We start from the raw sequence: 23107 nt of genomic DNA, 5'->3' as shown, positions 1-23107 counted from the left end.
AACGCATGCAAATGTAGTAAACCGATTTTTTTCTGTGCAATTTTAGCTTGTGCTAGTTGTTAAATGGCATTTAGACTTCATAAAACTTAAACTAAGACTTAAAAATAAATCCTCCCTCCTTTTGAATAAAAGCCACTACATTAAAGCAACACTATTTGCAGCACCAACATTCTGAACAACTGCATTTCTGCAAATTTCAGTTATTTTAATAATAAGAAGGAACTTTGTTATGCGCTAAACTTCCTCGAGGTTTTCCACGAAACAGTTACTCCCGAGGGTAGCCACAAGTAATGAGCTCCTGCTAAAGAAAGCAGGGAGGGACCATATTCCTGYGCCTCCCTTTGTCACTGTGTCGTTTCACAGAAAGCTGCTCTTACCGGACCTACCCTGCTGAGTAACAACAGGATCAGGAAACACGCGGAGCTCACCTGCGTGCACTCTAGGAGGAACAAAMCCCCTTTTTCTACAGGTACTACCATGACACAGTGGATGTGTTGGTAGTTTTACTGTTGAACGCTGTCTCCAGTGAAGGAAAGGCTGTAGGATAAACTCTTTTCTTGTGCTGATATAAAGCAGATTAAAAAAGCGATCTGGTGGGTTTTGGTGCGGAGTTTTGTTTTTTAGTCGCTATCTAGACGWCTAARTAGAGTGGCWTAAGCATGTTTTGGAGACGCATACYACATCCATCACCCGTGAACAGGCCAAACACCCTTGGTGCACCCGAGATAACGGGGAAATGCTCGTCTACGTGTTTATTTTGGTTTGTCTGCACAGAGCATGCTTTTGTCTTCTCAGGCAATCACTTTCGAAATGGACACAGGCAAACCCCAATGTTCAGACACCCCACCGCACAGTTCAGGGGCAGCCCCGATCCCCGCCGTGCACAGCCATCCCTCAGCCTCCGCCGGGGCAGCACCAGCGGCAGAACCCGCCCCGCCCCGCCTGCCCCTCCCGGCCGTGCTGCCGGGGTTTGTAGTCGGGCCGGCCGGCCCGGAACTACCGCTCCCAGGGAGCCGCGGGCGGGCGCGGTCAGGTGGCGCCCAACATGGCTCCGCCGTGCCCCGGCTCCCTGCGCGGCYGCTGAGCGCAGTCGGGGCGGCGGCGGGGCCATCATGCAGAAGATCAAGTCGCTGATGACCCGCCAGGTGAGCGGCTCTTCTCGCGGGGGGCGGCGGGGTCCCGCTGCGGCCGTCCCGGGCCCTCCTCGGGGCCGCCGTGCTCGGGCAGCCCGGAGAGCCGCCGGGGCGCGGGCATCGCCCTCTGCCCTGCCCGGGGAGGGGAGGCTTGGGGCCGGTGAGCTCTGGCTGCACACRCATCCGCCTTGTTTTTCTCTACGCCGAGAAATGGAAGCGTAGAGAAATGCCAACGCGTAGCTCGTGTCGCAACAGGGAAATCGCTGTTGAGGATGACACGGCCGGCCTGTGTCAGTTTGCTTTTTTTTGACATATAATTTTGGGCGCTGGGCTGTGGTTCTGTAACATGGCTTTGTCTGGCAGCAAATGCTCTTGGTGYAAAGGGAGGCGAATCTGTGGAGATRCCAGGGACACATTTGGGTGGGCACACAGTGAATGTGTACCAGAGAACTCGGTATGTGCCTGTCAGCCCTGTGCTGTGTGCCACTTGTACCAATTGTCTCCAGGATTGTGTAGTTCTAAGCCTACGTTTGGACCAGTATTTCTGAGGTTGAGAGAATTTTTGAAGAAGTTTAACAGCAGAACATTCTAGTTATTAAGATATATGAGGTACCTCTGAAAAGAAGCCTGTTTATATGTGTGTCTAATTGGGGAACTTAAAAAATCACTGGTATCATCCACTGCATCAGATATTCTAGATAGTTATAGAAAATCATGGGAAGTCAGAAACTTTTTTTTTTCTAAAACGATGCCCTCAGAGTTGTGATGCTTATGCAGGAGGCAGGGCTTATAAATGAACACTGGCATGGCAGTAGAATTGCCAGAATAATGTTCTGTTCCCCTTCAGTAGATGGGTACATGATTCGTTTTCAGCTACACTAAGAGGAGTGCTGGGAACTTGCCCAGTGTGGAGACGATGTTGTCTGCAAATGATATAACTTAGGCAATTTTTGGTCCTTGGGAACCATTAGGTTCCATTTACCATTTGATAAGTGAAACCTTTTATTTTTTTCTGGAGATAAGCCACTAGTACTGCAYATTTTTGAGAGGACTTGGGGAGGATTTTGTGTGAAGTATGAGAAGCTACAGCAGTTGCTCCTTACCTTGAACTTCTGATGCATAGAGGTGAGTCACCTTTGATGGTGGCAGTCTTAAAGGGACGATGTTTTGAAATTATATGTARCAAAATCTGAAAATCAAAACCAAAATGCAGAGATTTTGCATCTTAGGAAGATGAAACAATTGTAAAATGTAGTAGTTACCACCRAAGTGATGTACAAYACWTTGTCAGTTTCAAAGAATAAATACRAAYTTTCCTGCCATAAACTAACATAGTATTTSCTTTTAGAAGWATGGGTACCCAGGGCCTGAAAGGGSCTTGGAAAAAAATACTGTTAACAACATTCACAGGAACAGGAGGGAAGTATACCTGAAACTCTTAGCTCACAGGAACACCCTGAAGTCTCAAGGGAAGCTGTAGTCAGAGCTATATTTGAAACCTGAAGTGCTTAATTTTGGCCTAGGGAGCTGGCAGCAAGTACACTAAGCAACATGTTCATTGTATTGCATCATGAAATGGTGAGATGCTGGATCAGGTTGTCAAGAGAAGTTGTTGATGCCCCATCCCTGGAAATGTTCAAGTTTGGACATTTCCAATAGGCAATCTGATTTAGTGGAAGGTGCCTGGCCCATGGCAGGGCTTGGAACTAGATGATTTTTAGATTCCTTCTAACCCAAACCTTTCTATGATGATTGTGAATATGTGTGATATTCAGAAAACATACATGCTATTTATGCGGCTATATGTGTTTTAAAGATTAATAATGATATAAAGCAGCTAATGTGGATTATGCAACTTTTTTAGTTTAGTTATGCATAGGGAAAGCCAATCCTAGTAGTGAAATATGGTAAATAGAAAAATATGCCATCAAGCAMAAATAATCTTGCTACAGAGTAGGTGGCACCTAACTTGAATTCAMTTATGTGATTCCATTAAACCATTARGTTAGTGGAACAAAGGATGCTATGTTTTTTGGACACATGCTCATTCTAAATTTTAAAATGACATCTGGACATTGAGAGGAGCTTCTGAGTGAATTTTATAGAGAAAATGTTAGTGAACTGTGCTCAAAAGGTACATATTGTAGCATAAAGTTGGAAATGCTTAGATGTTTGAGGAGCATAATTTATACAACAATGGTCTTGCTTAAATGTTTCTRGATTGAGATCTTAGCCTTCCAGCTGCATGTCAGGTATTTATTAAGGAATGTAGATGCTTATTCAACATCAGGTAAGAATTGCTTTTAAGATACATAAAGCAATTAAACTTAACTGATTATTAAAATTCTTTTAAAGGGTCTGAGAAGTCCTCAGGAGAGTGTTAATGACCTCAGTCCTATTGAAAGCTTTCGGATTCCTACTAAGGTATGAYACAACATCCCTTCCCTCCCACTCCTTTTGTTTTTAATTTTTCATTTTATAGTTAAATGACAGTTAGTTGTGTCTTTTTGGTCTCTCCTTAACACCAGGTTTGCTATTGTTCCTTTTTCCGAGCTTTATTTCTTGCTGAAAATGTTTTACRGCATTTTTATGAAAGAATTAAAAGCTGTGAAACAAATCAGTTCACCAACTCTGAAGGAACTTGCATGAAATTTTCTTTCTTGAAGCTTTTCAATTGTCACTGGATGCTGATCTTAATATTGTTTAGGTTTCTTGCTGGAGTGAATTAAAAAGTAAAGAAGGAAAAATAGAAATGCCCTTTTTGATTTTATATTGGAAAGTAGATGCTGTATGAGTAGCCTKTATAGTTATAGTCTTAACATTTAGTCTCTTCATGATTTTGGTGCTATATTTTGTGATTTYGTGGTTTTAATCTTCAGCATACACAGTTAACTTCATGTTCTACCTTAAAAGTCATATCTTTATAATAACAATAGTTTTTGGCATTTTTTGGGTCTCACTATGTAAATGATGCCAACTCACGTCATCTCACAAGTCATGCTGAATCATCTGTGTGTGAGGGAAAGATTATCACAATATTTGACTGTTCCTTATATCCTGTTGATCTGAGTGGAGGATTCACAAGACTTCTGTGGTCGTTGTCACTTATTTTCTACAAATTTGGAATTTGCCTTTAACCAATAAGATATTTAAATTACTGACTTGAATTTAGATGACCTGTTTTAAAATAGTTAAAAAATCAAAAGACCCCTTGTGTTACTTTGCCTTTATGTAAGTACTGTATAATAGGTTGCTTGTGTTGAGGCAGATCAGAAAATTAGCATTACTGTACATTTAAAAAATCAAGTAAGCATCTCTGAATTGGTACATGATTCTTTGTTAAACAGTGCCCAATATGTTGATATCAAAGAGCAAAAGCATTCAGAACTGTCCCMTGTCCCTGGCACTCCCTGAGCATCCAGTTTCAAACTGTCTTTTTTGCCAAGTTGGCTCTCCAGGTAAAAGTAGATGTCGGGGGTCTTGGCTGGATTTCCATTCTGTAATGGTGTGATGTTATGTGTCTGGTAAGTCTACACTGTGTAYCAATAACTGTATTTGTCTCTTGAATCATGAAAGTCTCAAGCTGTTTTGATGACAGAATGGTTATGATGCTTCACTTTCATCATCACACTTCCACATTCAAATTGGTATCTCCAGACTGATTTAGGTCAAGTGTTACTGAAAGCTTCAAAAGCTGTGTTAAAGCTACACAGAAGTATGCAGAATAAAAGGCTGCAGGGTCAGCATGAATTAGGRACAGCATGAATTACTGGTAAAAACACAAGCCATTGGTTAGCCAATGCTAACCCTAGTTACAAAATCCATGTTTTTTGAGATGAGGGCCTGTCACACTAATTTGGAGGTCAAATGGGAAATATGGAYGACAGGAAGAATGTGCTGACATTGCATCCCCTGAGGGAAAAGCCAGCAAAATTCTTTTGGGTCTTGATATTTGAATATGTGAAAGTTGTTGATTTGCTGACTGTTTACTGACTGKCCAGCATGTCAAAGTAATGACTGTACTCCTCAATTTTTAATTTTTAGACAATGAAATTGTTTGGGAGTTGGATATTTTAGTGAGTACCTGMGTGTATTCACTCACGTTAACTGGTACTCCAATAAGTTCTGCAACTATCTTGAAAATTTCCATTTGCTTCCATCATGTGAAGGCAAATCACCAGCAAACTTACTTTACGCATTATAATACAGACTCATGCAGCCAACTGACTCTCTCAGGCAAGTATCACAGTAAGAAGTAAGTGTGTAATAGTTTGAGTCTCAGTAAGTCTGTAGAGAAGCCAAAGCTGATCTGCAAGGTTGGATACAACAGGTTGCCCAGAGAAGTTGTGGATGCCCCATCCCTGGCAGTGTTCAAGGCCAGATTGGATSGATCTCTGAGCAGTCTGGTCTAGTGAAAGGTGTCCATGACAGGGCAGTKGGAACTAGATGATCTTTAAGGTCCCTTMCAAACCAAACCATTCTATGAWGATTTTARRATGCTTCTAAGGTAATTCTAAGATGATTCTATGATACCTAGAAGAGAAAGTTGTCTGTAGAAGGACATAATATCTTTTTTTCCTGAGATACCTTACTTCATTGGTGTACTCTGATTGCCCAGGGAAACTGTAATACTTTTTGAATCRTTCTCTTATTGTCAGCTTTGTTGTTTCCCGAGCTGGTAACAGTTTTATTTAGCAGATTCTATCACAAAAGGCTGAGGTAGGTATTTTGCATGCTTCAATTCCAGTGTGTGGGATTAATGGTGAGTTGACTTTGAATTAGGTTATGCTTATTTTGATGATAACCATCTCACGTGTGATATATGGATATTGTTTGACTTTGTGGCTTATAATGGTAAACAACACTGAGATTTTAGTTTTGTAATGCTTTTCCTATAGATAAGGAAGCGTGGCTTCRTTAGTTTGTGTGGTTTTCTATTTCCCCAGCAGTAGCAGAGTGCTTTCCAGGAGTGCATTAAGTGGTAGTGTGGGTCAGATGTGTTCTATGGATAAGGTTTGTTGCTGTCTCCATCAGGAGCATTGTTTTCAAAGTATAATGTTTGTTTTGGTRGAGTGAGGGCTTTTTAATAAGTACTCTCTATACATATTGAAGAAGGAAAGATCAAACGAAGATTTTGTATCAAAGATAGGTAAAAGAYCACAAACTTCTCTGTGGTACTACCTTCCCTAGCTAGGGAAGGGGAAGGGAGGGGCAGGGAGCAAAATCAAAGTAAGTTTAYAGATATAGTTATACATTATATTATATGATACTATATACATTAATTGCTATATAATATATATTACATTGTTGTATGAAATATATAGTTGTAGAATATATACTGTTATATGAAATATATATTGTTATAATATAGTATAATACATTATAATATATACATTAGGTTAGATAGTAGAAAAATTTTTCTTCMCCCAGAGTGTGGTTGGAACAGGCTCCCCACAGATGTGGTCATAGCACCGAGCCTGACAGAGTTCAAGAAGTATCTGGCCGTGCTCTCAGGAACATGATGCAAATTTTGCAGATGGTCCTCGCAGGGCGAGRAGTTGGACTTGRTGATCTCTTTGTGGGTCCATATGAAGTCAGATACACTTTCCATGGTTCTGTAATTATAAGACATATATAATCTATAAAGATATCTTTGTATATAGATAAAATTCAAAGATGACATTTGTGCATATGGATATAGACACATACATAAATGCTTTAATACTTCTTTTATTTCACAGTAGTACAATGTTGCAGTATACCTGCTGATTGAATCTGTTGAGYGGGCCCTCCTCCTGGTATTTAAGATTAACTTTTAGCACAGGTGTCATCCATTTTCAGAAAGGATGGATATAAATCAGCTGCCTATTGATTGGTGTGTTTTTGGCTCATGACAGAGCAGGGGGCTGTGTCCAAATGAGTGTAGCATAGTCTTGGCCCCTGGCACTCTCTGGGTAGAAATTGCTGTCACTGAACTTCAGCTTTTAATTAGATTAACAACTGTTTACAAATATTTTTTTCTGAGTAGTATCAGTTTTCAATGTCTTTCCAGCCTTTTAGGTATAGTGACTGGAATGTGGAAGGTGTTTGCTTCCACTCCTTACCAGTAATGCTTCGTTCAACAGAGCAATATTGRTTTTGCTGCTACAGGCAATGTAGCATACAAGGAGAGTGGGAGCGTGACGCACTGGGAAATAGCTGGGTAGGCATCTAAAACTTGCTGAACTGCATTTCAGATGAGTCTGTAGTGAGATGACTCTTCTGAAATATATCTCAAGGAATTGCCACAGGCTTCTATACTGTAAACTATTTCCATGGAACAGGAAGACGAAATGATGTGATAAATGGGTGGATGCAAGCATTGTATTTTTTTTTTAGCAATGGCTTCTTTGAGTATGCAAAGTTGTCAGACTTCTTTTTCCTTTCTTTTCCTTCCCAGAAGCTGTCTTTCACTGATCCATTTAGGTGGCATTATGAGRGAGACTGCTGCTGCGGGTTGCACTAATGGTAACCTGACAGGATAAATTGTCTTTCCATGAAAGTATGATGCCAAAGTACTAGGGAAAAAAAAAGTACAATTGACCACACAAGTGACACAAGTTTTAGGTAGTAGGTGAAGCCTCTTGCTGAATAAAACTTTGGAAAAATGAGTAGCCCATGAAACAGTATCTTAAAAGGCTGTGTTGGCCCATTAGTATTTGGGGACTTCCTACTGCTGAACGTGTTAATAACCTGCTTGATATGCTRACATATTAACCTGGACTGGTGGGTTGAAGTGAGTACTGTGGGGTCCACCTTGCCAATATGATATCTTCCTGACATCCTATGTATCTAATTAAGTTTAGCAATGGCAAAGTTCACTGCAAGGATATTATTATTCTCTGCTGCAATTTTTATAGGTTTTTCTGTTCAGAATAGCACTTGGACTTGCTGAATTAACATAAAATGTAAAATGTTAAATGTGTTTTAGTGCAGGCTTTTTTTTCAAGGAAGATACTTTAATGGCAATAGCTAGAAAAGTTTTGAGGTGKAAAAATAAGAGGGATTTAATATAGCTTCTCTCTTTCCTTCTTCTAAGTGTGTGAGCACGAACTGTACATAGCTAAACAGGACCTTCACCAAAACCCCTGAAAGAGTGGTCATATTTCTATGTATATAATTGGTTTTGTGTATCTTATCAAAAAGATCAGGAAAACWGAGTATCAGCAAATAAACTTTAGCTAGAGGTGGGTGCTTCCTTCAGTGGTGAGTGAATAAATTGGCCTTCACCATGTGGTTACTTGAAACTACTGGAGTGTGATATGCTGAAAGCTGCAGGTTATCATGAAAAAAAGTTTGGCGTCAGATAATGTAAATTATGTGGGACCTGAACTTTATTCTGGAGAGTTGTTCTAACTAGACTGCTTTTCAAGAAAAAATATAAACAAAGTAAAGAAAACCTTGTCATGTAATAAATATTTTCCTGGCAGTGCTTTGGCAAGAAAACTGAGGTGAGTGATCTTCCTGAGATGGGCTTGTAATAATTTTTAGTTTTTAGCTTAATACTGCCAAAACTCAATGTACTGTAAGATGCGAAGCTTATTTATAGAGGGATGTCCAGTATAAAGCTACCATTTGTTAAGAAATCCGCAGGGAAATAATTTTTTTCTGTTTTTTTTTTTTTTTCTGTTTTAAAGGACAGGCATGCATATGGTTAGTTAATAGCTTCATTGCTTTTTAAATTAAACAAATGCAAGAGCAGTATGCCATTGAATCTGAATATGTGTGTCCTCTGCCAATGCATTGGCACCCTCATGTGATGTAAAGTGCAAAACCATAGATTGAAAAATTGAAACGGACTCTAAAGAGGGACTACTTTTCAAAAATCTTTTTGCTCTCATCCCTAACGAGCTCTCTTCTCTGTTCCTCATGATCACACCTAAATGTGAGGTGGAAAGGTGCTGCTGGTGAACCGAGTGGCTGGAGCTGAGGGGACAGTCCTGCAGTCCTGTCTGTCTCTTTGGTCCCGGTGTGGAGCTGCAGGCTCTTCCCCTGCCATCTTCTGTAAAATTGTGTCGGCACCGTGAGTGGCATGGAGCTGACCCAGCCTTTGCCTCTGTGTCAGCAAGGCCGTGTTGATGCTCTGGCACTGGGGACATGTGGTCACTGAGAGTGGGACCACATCCAAACCTTTGTGCCTTTGAAGAGTTTGGCTGAAGAATGGCATCAGTTCCCTGCGATATTGTTATTTATTGTCGTTATATATCTAGTTATACAGATATGTAACGATATAACTATATTATTTTCTTGTTTCTCTCGGTCTGTGGGTGCAGTCCATACCCTTACTGTGGTTGAGGGTTGGGTTGCTCCGTTCACCTGCGCTGGTGGCAGTGAATGCATCAGGCGTTTCAGAGATCAGGAGAAGGCGACTGCTCGAGGGCTTTTCTCCGGTTCCCTGCCTCCTTGATGGCTTTTCTGCAGTTCCTCGGTGGCTTTTTTGCGGGTCCCCGCTGCCCCATGGCGGCTCGGAGCCTCCCGGCTGCTCGGAGCCCGCGGCCCAGCGGGGGGAGCCCGTGCACCGCCGGCGGCAGCGCCTGTGGCCCCGGCCGCCCCTCCTTCCGCCTGCCTTGTGGCCGCTCGGGGACGCGAAATACGCTTGAAACCCGTTTTTCTCTGTGTTAGAGATACTGCTTTTTATTTCCCCACTGCCCCACCTTTTTATTTTTTCCCTTTTCCCCCCCTCTTTTTTTTTTCCCGGGAGGGTTATTTCAGAGGCTCCTCTGATGCTCTTCCAAGCCCTCCGCTTGTGATATCTTGGCTGCCTCTAACTGCGTAGAGAAACAGCACCTTGCTGTGTATTATAAGTGTCATTTTGACTCGGAACATGTACACATTGACCTTATCTCAGTTGACGTGCAAAATAAGCAAGTTAGCGGGTGTTCAGTCAATTAATCTAGGTGAAATAAACCCTTGTGATGAAGATACCAGTGCCTTGCCCCACTGTCGCAATTCAGCCCTGCTGGGAGGCTCAGGGTCATTATGGGACTGACTCTTTAGTCTGCTGGATTACTTCACCAGGGTTTAATCTTACTATCAAGCAATTTGATCCATTTCATTATTTTTGATGAAAGAATATTCTAACACTTCTCCATTTTGAGTCTCTGATAAAGGATTTTTCATTMTTTTTGAGGGATCAACATCCAGGAGAGGGCCACTATTAGTTGCAATGTCCAGTACAGCAGGGGAAGAGGATGTTCAGGCTGAGTCCTTGGTTTGCTTCAACCACCAGAAGCATTTGGGTTGTCAGGGAGACCTTTCAGAGGAGATCGTGACMGTGATGATGGAGATGCTTATCTTCTGAATATTAGCTTTCAGAAAGCCTACAGCACGTCTCTGCTTAGACCACTATGCYAAAATCTGAGCGCTGCTAATCTTGTGCAAGAAGGCAGATCTGTTCTCTTTTACCTGGAGAAATTCARGTGTTTAATGGCATGACTTTTACTKAAGTGAATTGTAAGGGTTGAATTGAAAAGTTATGCATTTGTAGTGACACGTCTACGTCACATTTACAAGGAGGGTTCTTCTGATTTTAAGAATTCAGGTTTTATTAATTTTGTTTTTGCAATTTTTTTTCTCCTTGTCAAGCAAATAGCTTGCCAGTTTATTTTTAGTTTATTATGAGAATTTCTAGAGTTAAGGAGGAAAAAACTGTGGACTCAGTGTGCACTTGGTGACGTAAATGTATAGATGAAGAAGTGTTTAAGTGGACTGCAAAGTTGAAGACCACACTATGTTTTTTGAAAAGTTTGAAATATCTTGCTCTCCCCAATGGGAAGTACAAGCCACAGTGTACTGACTGATCTTTCTGTTTTTTTGCCATTGCTTCTAGTGCTAATTTTGTAAATGGCTTTTGAAAGATATTTGTTTTGTTAAAACATTGTTCTTGCTAGRATGTGTTATTACATTATGGAAATTCTTTTTTGTTTTGTGCAGGAGGAGCTCAGAGAACTGCATGAAGAGCCAATTGATCCTCAGGCACAACAGGAAATAATTAACAGCATTGAAGAAGTTTATTTTTCCAATGACTCCTTTGATATTGTGAAGTATGAGTTAGAGGTAAGCTGTCATTTTTAAAGAAAAAGTGGTAGCATAACAAAAAATGACGACCAAAGGTATGCTTATTTCAATGAGCTATTTTTTGTTTTGTGTTTTAGATCTTGCATTAATACAACGCTGTATTCTCCTACATCCTCTTGCAGTTGTGTGCAGCTTCTAGCATAGAGTATTGGTGTATATATAGTATATAACCTCTTCTTTTAATGTGGTAGAATTAACATCAGATGTGCTAACAGGAGCTTCATAATTTAAACTACAGTGAAWAAGTCAAGATAGCTGAGGAAAAAAATCTGTTCTCTGTTTTGTATATTTTTTTAGCAAACTGACTGAGACAATAATTTGTTATTGGGTGGTTGTGTGTATACATATGGTGTAAAATAAAGTAACTTTGAGGTAATTATGATATTATATGAGACAGTTATGATCATAGGTTGTATATCTTAACACTAATTGATTTCAGTATCCATMATTTGAAAAAATTGATTAATTCTGCAATTTAGATTGCAGAAGCCATAAGAATGTTTCTTTAATGAAACTGTTTGCCTAGCTAATGCTATRTGTGAGTTAACATTCTTTAATTTCTTACTGATTTTAATTTATTATTTAAATGCAGAGGCTTCCTCCAGTACTTAGTCTTCAAGAACTGGAAGAGTACAGAGACAAACTAAAACAACAACAAGCTGCTGTAAGTAAAGTTTTTTCCTCTATACCCTCACACAATTTGTTTTCTGTCTATAAGTTTCTCAATAAGTATAATGAAAAGTTTTGATTTCTTAAACACTTTAGATACTAAGTATTTTTTCTTAATATTATGTGCCTTTATAGGGGAAAATCATCACTAAATCATACAATCATATGAAATCATGGAAGTAAATCTTAGTGATAAGTATTGTAACAAGGAGCAAATGGTTTAACTTTCTTTAGAAACTTGACTTTTTGAATGTTTATCTTGTAATGTTCAGCATGGTGCTGAATAGTGCAATAGGATCTCTTTGAGGGATTTCTGGCAATTTAAGACAAAGTGTTTTAAAAACTCTCCTTGAAGGTGCTATTTTCTCTTTTCATTTGCTACTGTGTTAATTGTTCACAAGGGTTTTTAGTGAACACTGATGCACAGTTATTCGGCAATAAAMCAAATGAACAAATGAAAGGTAATGAATAGTAACTATGACAAATGAGGAGAAATCAGAGTTGCAGGTTTTGAAAGGTGCTTGTTACGTTGTAGACTTTTTAATTTTCTGTTCATGTATTAATTGTTCTTCCACTGCACTTTTGAGATGAATAATATGGTCCARGAAACAAATCTATTAAGTGTGGCATTTGGAGAGTATCTGCAAGTAAAATAGAAGAATAAACCTAATTCATGTCTTTAAATAAATTAAATGTCTAGGAGAATGTTGCATTGTTAACAACACATAGAGAGTAAGTACCTTCTGACTTAGATTGCTTTCCCCATAATATACCTATGAAATTTTTTTAAAAATTAGTGAGAATTTGAGGAAGTGAATGTTCCATGTTTCACCCCAAGATGTATAAGGAAAGAAGTTGGAAGTGAGTGAGAGGTAGTTTGTTTTTTGTGTGCTTGTTTGGTGGTGTTGGTGGTTTGTTTTTTTTTTTAAGTTTAAGAGGGCATCTGATGGTGACCTTGTTTTGCAAGGAAGTGCTCTGAAGACTGAGATAATTTAAGTGAGATATGCTGCATAATCCTAGTATRTGTTATCAATGCCTTAGCCATTTCTGCTTGCAGGATGGGAGCTGGCTGCAGCTGGGGSAGTAGTTTCAGGGTGTGGCTGCTGCTGAAACATTTTAAGTAGAAAGTGCATGCAGCTAGTGAATATTAGKGGAGAGAGCTGAGTGCAAGTTTTCCAATAAATATGACCCAGATGTGTCTTTCATTCAGAAWACAGACAGGTGAAAACTCTCAAAGCCAAAACTTTTGGCAAGAAACATGTGCCCAGTTCTTCCCCCTACCAGCTCCTCCAGTCAGGATTGGTCCTTTCTTATTTCTTGATCTTGTCAGAATGTGTTTCTGGTATAGGAAGGAATTGTTGCTTGGGTTTGTTTTCCTCCTTGGGTATGTGCCAAGGTGCTACAATTTTTTATATGTTATATTTCATGTCCTTATGTCATATTTACAGGTAGAGTGTGAGCGACTGTTGCGTCTTTTCTTCTGTCTCAGTTATTGTCCGTTTGTCTTGTGATGGGTCATTTAGAGTATTGTCTGCCTTAAGGGATGTTAGTGTCTGGAAGACAGAACTGCAGAATGTTGTTAAGTCCTAAAAATACTTTAATGAATAGGTGAATAGGTTATTAGAAGATTCAAGAAGCCTGTTGACATATCACAMAATACCTCTGTTTTTGCAAAAAACTAAATACTGCCTTTTTCATGTCAGTGTCTGTATCTATAGCTGGCATAGGAATTTACAGTAGTGGTTTGAAGATAACAGGAACTTATAGATTTCTCTAATGCAAAGCATTTACATGAGTGTGAATTACAGGTACTAGAGCTCTCATCTTCCACTTCTCACTGATTGTTACCCTCTGCTTTTGCAGAGCTGAACTTGGTAATCCCTTTGTTTTCAGGATCACTATAAAATGCACATTTTCTGTAGTTTGCTCATTAGTTTTCCATTCTACTGGATGGATCTCTACTTGCTCAAACCTTTTTTAACATATGTATCATGACAACTTCAATTTGTAATMCTCTTGGTACAGACAATTTGGATTAGAAAAGTTTTTTAGTTGTATGTCTCCTAGACTTCATTTTAATTAGTAGTCCAATGCCATTAGCTATATTGTATTTTCTTCAGGATATKAAATATGTTTTACTGGTGTGATTAGGAAAGAGAAAATAGTTCATCCCTTCAGCAGACGCTGTTGGTAGGCATTGATCACCACGGTCACATTTGGTGTTAGCCTTTGCAATTCAGGCTTCCAAGATTTAGCACAGCACTATTGCATGGAAGACAATTTGGGGTGCGACAATTTGGAAATGAATGAAGTGACTAGGGGTAATATTGCTTATCCGGAAGAATATCCGAGAGAATAGCTTGGGAGCTCAGAAAGAAAAGTAGTATCACCAAGTTCTGGGAAAGACAAAAAAAGTGCCTGTGGCAGCTGCTTGATAGTGTTGAGTTGTTATTAGTCAAGGGTAACTGAGGACTTGCAAAACAAAAAGAATGAAAATGAAAATTAAATGTATCTTGTGTTCTTGTGTRCTGCTTGAACATTGCTTAATAGTGAAGAATCAAACTGTTAGGTTTGTCCTAGAGCAATGAATAACTAGCAAGTATATCCRTGTCCTAGAGTTTTTTACTGGTGCAGGACTAGAATGAAGAATATGTTGAAAAAAAGAAGGGGAAAATTTCACAGTGCATAGACTACAGAGTGAACAAAATTCCTTCAGAGAAAGAAGGTCATGTAGGCTTGTGTTGCATTTGGCCTGATAACATCCTATTCTGACCCTACCTCGATCTGGAGGGGCTCTTTTGCTGTCCTGCATAGGAAAGCTTTATTAGTTATAGAATAGCTAAGAGGTTAAGAACAACTGAAAAGGCTTGAAATTTCTTGGTTCTGGCCTGCTTTTGATATGGAAAGAGGAAAGCATAGCTGGGTATATGCCCCTGGTCCAGATTGCCAGCTGATGACATCGGAATACTTTGAAGACCATTTATGTGCAAATGGTGTTTCAGAGGATGGGAATTGTGCTGGTAGAGCCAATATAAGTTTGTTACAAGAATGCTGATTGAAGATCCCAGCTTCGTGCTTTGTTTGACTAAGCAGTCAAGTTTAGAAAAACCTCTTTGTTTCTCTTTGCCGATAGTGTGTTGTGGGCTGGTTGTCATAGCCAGGTCTTTTTTTTTTTCATTTCTGGGAGTATTGTTACGCCAAAAGAATATAGACGAATACCAGTAATTTCTTTGTCATGTTTGAAACTTATTTCTTCTAAAATATTTTTAGTCCCTACTGAAAAACAAAACTAAATACACTATTSTCAAGCTTGCATTTATAAGACTGTAAGCATTAGATTTCTTTTTAAGCTTCTGTGTTTGTACASAAGAGATTGATTAAGGTAGCAACGCCCTTTTAAAATTCAATACAGACAGCAGCTCTCAGGAGCATTCTACTTAAAATTCTACTCGGAGCAATGGAGAAAATTTTAAAATATGTGTATTCTACTCAGAGCAGTGGAGAAAATTTTTAAATATGCGTATTCTGTGTGCTGAGGAAAGGGTATAATCTGTAGAGGGTGAATATTCATTTTGACATAGTTTTAATTTAATACAATATCAGTCTGAAAGGTCAGTGTCCTTATTGCTTTCTTAGATCTGCATGTGTCGTGTTTTAACTCTAGATGGCAATGAAAGATCATGCAATCTCTCACTCACTTCCCCACCAGTGGGGTAGGGGGGAGAGTGAGAGCAGTAAAAGTGAAAAATCTCGTAGGTTGAGATAAAGGTATATAATCCAGAATAAAAAATAGGTAAAGCAAAAGCAAGTGAAGCAAAACAAGGAATTAATTCACTGCTTTCCATAGGCAGGCAGGTGTTCAGCCATCTCCTGAATAGCAGGGCCCTTGTGTAGCAGTAACTTGTGAAGACAAACGTCATCACTCTGAGCATCTTTCCTTCTTCTCCCCCCAGCTGTATATGCTGAGCATGACACCATATGATTGGGATATCCCTTGGGTCGCTTGGGCTCAGCTGTCTCAGAGAGGTCCCCTCTCAACAATTTGTGCACCCCTAGCCCAACTTGCTGGTGAGGTGGTTAGAGTGGAAAAGGCCTTGATTCTCTGCAGGCACTGCTCAACTGAAACACCTCTGTTATCAAAACTGGTTTCAGCCCAAGTCCAAAACAGCCCCATACCAGCTACTATGGAGAAAATTAACTACTCCAGCCCAAGCCAGCACACCACGCTATATGGTTAACTAAATTTGTACTGTGGCAAGAGCATGAGCAGAATGTAAACACTTGCAGCATCCCAAATTATTTCTATTTGCTATTCTAGCATGTTCCTTAACAAGCAGAGAGTTAAGTAGGTAGTCTAAAAATGCCCACTAATCTTAGATGGAATTGTGAACATTTTTTTTACCTCGGTTCTAAGGAAGGCTGATCATAGTTTTTATGATTTTGTTTTTCTGTTGTTGTGAATATTTATTAATAAATTTGAAAGTGCAAAACTTAATGATAGAGAATCACAAGCCTGTAGAACTTGAGTATGGGGATGGCATACTTAATTGAGATTGCTGTGTTTCACATGGAGTRTTCTTCTTTTTAAGGTGTCTAAGAAAGTTGCAGATTTAATCCTCGAAAAACAACCTGCATATGTTGAGGTAAGACAATGAACAGTTACTTTTTAAGAAGAAACTGCTCAATTTTGTGSTGTTATACTARCAGTCAGGGTTGACTGGTAGTTCAYCATTCTTGCTCTTGTGATCCTCYAGCTCAGRCACCCTTGGTCTGTCATCCATGTTGAAGATGAAAAAAAATAGAGTCTCAACATGTCAAAGATCTCCAAGAGCAAAACAAAGCAAAACTGCAGCAGAGTTTTGGCATCTTCTTTCTCCCAAAGTGTATTTGCAACAGTTGTCATAATKGTTCTTAAGGGAAGGTGTTTTCTTTCCTACTCATTTATTCTTAGTACTGTAACATTTGATCAGTGYTTTCTGGTTTTATCTGATCATTACACAAAATGACATGGAGAATTTTGCAAAGTGAAAATGATGATTGTTATTAAGTTAGTCTGAGAATGATCATGTGGTGAATACATCTGTTTGTGTACAGCACCTTACATCACCATTGTTATACTGGTGATTAGGCAATTCTCATTTTGGGCAAGAAGCTGGAGAGAGTGTGGAAGAACAAAGATTGCTTCCTGCGTATTAACCTCTGGTAGATGTCATGGAGCTGCAATTATTTACCTCTTTCATCCAGAGGACACAACATCCTCTTCTGTTTGCTTGTTCTTATGGCCAGTGCATCCAGCCTTAGTGAGGTTGCCATCTGTGCTCTGGCCCATTGCCTGCTGAAAGGAGTGCTGCTGTTTAAAGAAAAATGGAGAGGGRAGAAGTGACCRCTGCTTGCATCATCATCTCCTGTAACAGCAGGTGCTAAAATAAGGCTGTAACAGTTTTAGTTGAAGGAATCAGGTGGGAGGCTATTGCAGAAGGAGGCTGGTAAGTGCTTCTGTGGTTAAATCTTCCCAAAATAGCATAGGAGAGGGAAAAAGGGTAATTGTATGGTATAAAAATCTTCATGTTGTGCAGGTTTGAAATTKATGTTTTTGAGTGAGTGCTGCTTTGTCTTAATCCAGCATCTTCACTGTGAAGACCTCTCCCTGCATGATRGTACAGCAGCAAATGTTCTTGCATTTTTCTTTGTAATGTTTATGTTCCTATTGCAGCAATATCTTAGTGAGACATACCTGTTTATACCTAGAAGTGCTTTCAGATGTTCCAAAGGGGCAGTTAAAAATCCATTGTGCCAGTTAAAGTCTTTTAAAAAACTTATCTAAAATGCATTTGTGCCTAATTAAGTCACTAATCCTGCAGTGTTASTTATGGGTACAGGCCTGCACAGAGTTATTCTTGTCAGTAGACTTACTGGACATTTCTGKTGAGCGTTGTAGGACTCACTTTTCMACTGGTTCATGAAATGATAYTTGYRATGTGCTGTGTGAACTTGTAATGGCAGCTCCAGTTCAGTGTTCAATTACAGTAACAGAGCATTAGAAGAATCAAAAATGCAGTTGAACACATCTCCTGGACACATTTTCACTGTTCAAAATGTAGTTTAGGGATATCATGGTTTGAACCCCATGCCTGGTATGAAGTACTGGTCTAACAGGGACTCCTGATGGCGGAAGAGGCATGGCACAGACACAGAGTGAGGGATTTATAATTTTCTTTTTCTCGAAGAAAGGCATGCTTTAAGAATAACCAGTGGGTAGAAGATTGTTTTTGAGARCAGAAAAATTGTATTCAGCCCTACATGATGGGCAGAAGACTCCCTCTTTGGGGATCTTTAGACTGCACTCTCTCCCCACTCCTCTCCATCCAATCCTATTCAAAGGGCGATTTTACAGAATCTTTGCAAGAGGCAAATAGGGGTGGAGTTGCTYCTTTTTACGAGTGGTCTCATGTACAAGGGAACAACGACTTATTAAATAGCTCTGATACTTGCAAAGTATGTTTTTAGAGAGAAGCAGGCATTGAGGACAGTAATCTTTTAATTTGGTTTCTTAAGATATTTTGCATATCAGCAATTAAGCTGTCATTTTTACAAAACCAACATTGGTAACATAAAGGAGCAGGTTTTGGTGGAAGATGCAGCTTAGTAAGGGAGCTGATCTGAAACCGGGAGCTGATCTGAAACCAAACTGAACTTTGAACTTGTTTTTGCTTGTCATATCTTTAGAATTAGATTAGTTTTCAAAGTCTCCCTTCTTATGGAAAGCACTTGATACATTTTGAAACTGCRAGCAGAATTAAAAAAAAAGAATCCCTTTTTCTATAGCCTAGGGAAAGAACGCACTTTTCTGCAGTGATGTTCCTAACAAAAATCCTAATAATCCTAATTTTCCTAACAGAAATACTAATAGTTACATTAAAACATTTTTTTTTTCAAGGCATTGAGATTATGCTAGGCACCACTAAGTCAAAATCAAGCTAAATTCAGGTCACCTCTGCTGAAGAGTTTTCAGCGGAAAGTCAACAGGATACAATTAACATTCATTATGATGTGACATCTATTAAATTGGTAGAACACAAGTGCTTCTAAACAAGAAAATGCTGTGTGAAACRTAWTTTTTTTTKKTTTGTTTTGCTGCTCTCTGGCATRCGAATGCAAATTAAGCCCTGTGCTTCTATCCCTGAAGCTCTGATCATTCTGTTGTAATGTATTAATGGTATAGAAATTCTTAGGCTAAATGTACAAAAATAAATGTAGCTGGTCCCACTGCAGTGGGATGGATTTCAAATATCTATCTTCAAAAGAGAATTGTATTTTAAAATATARTTTATSTTAATGTTACATTGCAGTGCTTMGTGTATWTAAAATGATGAAACAAATAGTACATAAAGTAACTCTACAAAGTCATTGTAACATCTCAAGAGAAATCTACTAATCAGTAGTGTGCACCTGTGTGTAGCATGGCTTTAACTTGTATATTTCTTCAACCTGTTGTCTCTCTGTAGGAACTTGAGCGTGTTACATCATTGCAGACTGGCCTTCAGTTAGCAGCAGTTATTTGCACAGATGGAAGAAGGTATATTGCTTAAGCGACTGCAGAGATTGAAAGTGGGGAGATATTTAAGAAGAAATCTGTAAACCCAGGAAGGTTGCTTGCTGATRATAAATCCTGTTTATGTGCTGAATGCTATTCGCAGTAGCAGTTAGAGATAGTGAAACAATTACAAATTTGTGCATCTCTCACTTTTGCACCTGGGAGTTCTTTTTGAAACAGAAAGCTTTTGAGATACACCATTGATCCACAGACAAGTGCAGAARGGATGATGTACCTTCTTAGTAGTCTGTTGGTATAATCTCATTTTCTAAGTTTCTCCAACAATGTTGGCAACCTTATTTTCTACCATGTATTTTGTTGGACTTAGTTAGAATTGATTAGAAGTAAGTTTTGTTTTATGAATTGTTGAAGATTATGTTAATTTTTAACTTTTGCAGACACCTGAATATAGCAAAGGAAGGCTTCACGCAAACTAGTTTGGGGCTACTTGCAAATCAGAGGAAACGACAGTTGCTTATTGGACTGCTAAAGTCYCTGAGAACAATAAAAACACTGGTATGCAAGTTGTTTTTGTTCAGTGAGGAATACTTTTCTTTATTTCTGTGTAATAATGGCTGATTTTTTTTTTGTTTTGTTTTATTTTTTTAGCAAAGAACTGATGTACGTTTGAGTGAGATGTTGGAGGTAAGTCCCTACCACACTGGTATAATTTGAAGCTATTCTAAGTCTACTTTGGTCATTCACCTTAATTTTGTCCCTTCCTTTCCTCTTGCAAACAGGATGTATGTATGGGATGAGATTATATTTTTCTTTTAAATTGAGAAAAATTCATATCAAATTAGATAGCATCTATAGCAGGGAAGAGTATTTTCTATCAAAAACTCATTCCTGCCTTTAGATCTGGGCACTAGAAGCTTGAGTTAGTTCAGTAAAAATGCTGTAGAGTCTTCACTTATCTCTGCTCTCAACTGATACCTCTTTTCTTTAGCTTGGTATTTGGGAGAAAAAATGGTGAGATTTAGCTGATTGTTGATATGCTGAGTTTGGATTACTGCACAAATTTATGGATGGGCTCCCTGCTTTATATTTTATTTGTAAAATGTAGTAGCTTTTTCTCCTCATTCATTGGGTTGGCATTTTAATTGTAGAAAACCTTGCAGCGTGCAGACTATGACACTGAAAGTTCTACTACTGTTATGTATACTGCCTAAAAATGCAGTAGATACTGCACAGAGMAAAATAAGATCTTTCTTAAGGTGATTAATTATATGAAAGACAGCCTCAGGATTTTATTGACAGTTATATTACATGTAGTGTAGCAATTTTGACTTGCTTGTTTGCCAAATATTTATGGCTAATACTGGATGGAATGTCATGATGACAATCCCTGGTTATTAAATTTGGAAATTGAATCTGAATAGTTTTAACTTTTAAGATTCTGTGAATTTAATTCCTTCTTGAGTAAGTCACCTTGTGTCAGCAAACTTCCTTATTTCTTACTAAGCAAAACTGCACTCATTTTCAGGTGGCATAAATGCTGCTTTCTGCTCAGTAAGCCCCATCTAACAATTAGCTTTTAATTTCTGTGCTGTGCTTCACAGGAAATTAACTCTTTACTGTCTGCTTGGCAGGASTTATCCTGAGGAGGTGTGGGTGTTKCATTCACACACAGACACTAATRTCTAATTGGTCAGTGATTTKTAAGGSCTGGAGCTGGTGTTTTTGGCTGAGTGCATTTTTAGAGCTATGCTCAGTGTCTKCTCCCAATAAGTTATCCCAGATACTGGCCCATTTATTTTCTGTACTCCAAGAAGTTAGGTTGGAATATGCCTGAGAGCTATTAGTAGCCACTCGCAGAAGAGCATTTTGAAGGGGTTCCCAATTAAAAAAAGGCCAGGAATGAAGCTAGAATAGCTTACAGGGCTGAGCTGCATCTGGAATATACAAGTAACATACCTTATGCAAGCAGGCTTTCTGATCTGAGATCTGTTAGACTTAATGGAGCAAGTATGAGGTCTCCACTGGAGAAAGATCCAAAGAGCTGTAAATACAGCAGTCATTTTGGACCAGTGTACTGTTCTGTTTTCATCTAATGGATAATGTATTTGGGTTTTTTTTTTTTTTTTGTCTTTTTTAGCTAAATTTGATCTGCATTAGAACATTGCTGTTAAAACCAATTTCATTTCAGAAACTCCTCTATGATAATAGCTGAATATAAATTACCCTTGCGTTTTTACTCCTCAGTCAATGACTGAAATTCTACTTCCAGCTTTGCWTTTGAGCTCTCTGAAGCATGTAAAATAACAGATGTAATTATGACAAAAAACGGAAGCTCTTAGCAATTAAAGAGGGTTTTCCTGCCTCCAAGATACTTTCTGATCTCATGTCTAATAGAATACAAAAATAATAGATATATCCGAGGCAATGCCCATGTTTTGTTGGTAAGATTTTGTTGGGTTTTACTTGGGTTTTTTGTATGTTTTTGTTTTGTCCTGGCATCCTTGTATACTTTCTGATGGAGCTGTGTACCTATTGGATATTCTTCTTATGTTAGGACAATGCATCCATAGTATGTTCTTGGTTTCCTGAGGCCTTCTGTGAGCCAGTTATATATAAGTTAATGTCTAATAAGCTGTAGAATGTGTCAATAGTGTTATATAGTGTTTATTTGGGCCTAACKTTGGGAGTGTCTTCCTTGTCTCCTTTTAGGTTTTATTAACTATAGCAACAGCCTGCCAGTGCCTGAACTAACCTCTTTCCATGCTCATGAATAGAACTGGGAAGATGTTAGCTGTTCTGTAATGAAAACTTTGTGATGTATTTTTTATGTATGCATAAGGAAACAATCAGGCAAGTTGTTTGTATAAGGTAATGTAATACATAGTGTTTTCAGATGTTGCTAACATCTATTTCTAATTCTAAACTACTTATACATTAAGTGCTACAGTAGACCCTCACTCTTTACTGTATAGACAGAAGAGGCAAAATATTTTATTCTTAATGTTTATACACAAGCATGCAAGCAAAAATAGGTGTTGCGCTGTTACTTCAATGAGCTTTCAATTGTATTTTATCCTAAGGAAGAGGATTATCCAGGAGCTATTCAGCTGTGCTTGGAATGCCAGAAAGCTGCCAGCACTTTCAAACACTACAGTTGTATAAGGTAGGGTGATGTTGTGCAGATTTCAGCTTCTGTATGATTTTATTTATAAATGGTATAGAATAGTTCATTATTAATAGATCATAGTTCATCTATTAATAGATCATTAATTCTCATTCTCTAAAGGAAGTTTTATTGAAAAGTAAYTTTCAGCTTAGAAAAGCAAAATTGAGGCAGTTATAAAAGCCTAAGTGTCCTTTGTAGTTTCCCACCTCCCTCTACCACTACTAATCAATCTTCGTAATCATAACAGTATATAATCAATGTTTGGACTATATAATTGTTTTGTAACTGTTGTAATATGTTGGCAGGTAAACTTAGACTGAATTAAAACTGTGCTACAACCTCCAGCCTAGAGATGCCTGAGTTGAGTTTTTAATAAGAAGATTTTATTCTGGAATTAATTTGCCTATAGCAAGATGGCTTCTGGAGGATAATTTACCCTGAAGTCTTGGCAACGAAATTAGCAAGTGC

At 38.7% G+C, this 23107-nt stretch overlaps 1 protein-coding gene across 2 annotated transcripts in view; it reads left to right on the top strand.

Moving 5' to 3' along the window:
• The first annotated feature begins 996 nt into the window (after positions 1 to 996).
• Positions 997 to 23107, top strand: part of VPS50 (VPS50 subunit of EARP/GARPII complex) — a 77565-nt gene continuing 55454 nt past the window's right edge. For both annotated transcript variants that reach the window (XM_057381369.1, XM_057381370.1), the window contains exons 1-9: positions 997 to 1145; positions 3489 to 3557; positions 11106 to 11228; positions 11842 to 11913; positions 16508 to 16561; positions 19424 to 19494; positions 19911 to 20028; positions 20122 to 20157; positions 22554 to 22636. In XM_057381369.1, the coding sequence (XP_057237352.1) occupies positions 1113 to 1145; positions 3489 to 3557; positions 11106 to 11228; positions 11842 to 11913; positions 16508 to 16561; positions 19424 to 19494; positions 19911 to 20028; positions 20122 to 20157; positions 22554 to 22636 (659 nt within the window). In that variant the 5' untranslated portion in view covers positions 997 to 1112. The remainder of the gene's footprint in view (positions 1146 to 3488; positions 3558 to 11105; positions 11229 to 11841; positions 11914 to 16507; positions 16562 to 19423; positions 19495 to 19910; positions 20029 to 20121; positions 20158 to 22553; positions 22637 to 23107) is intronic.

Source organism: Malurus melanocephalus, unplaced genomic scaffold (genome assembly GCF_030028575.1).
Source record: "Malurus melanocephalus ecotype Western Australia unplaced genomic scaffold, MMel_1.1 scaffold_508, whole genome shotgun sequence".
Classification (NCBI taxonomy): Eukaryota; Metazoa; Chordata; class Aves; order Passeriformes; family Maluridae; genus Malurus; species Malurus melanocephalus.
The sequence above is the reverse complement of the archived record's forward strand: the minus strand, read 5'-3'. Positions and strand labels throughout refer to the sequence as shown.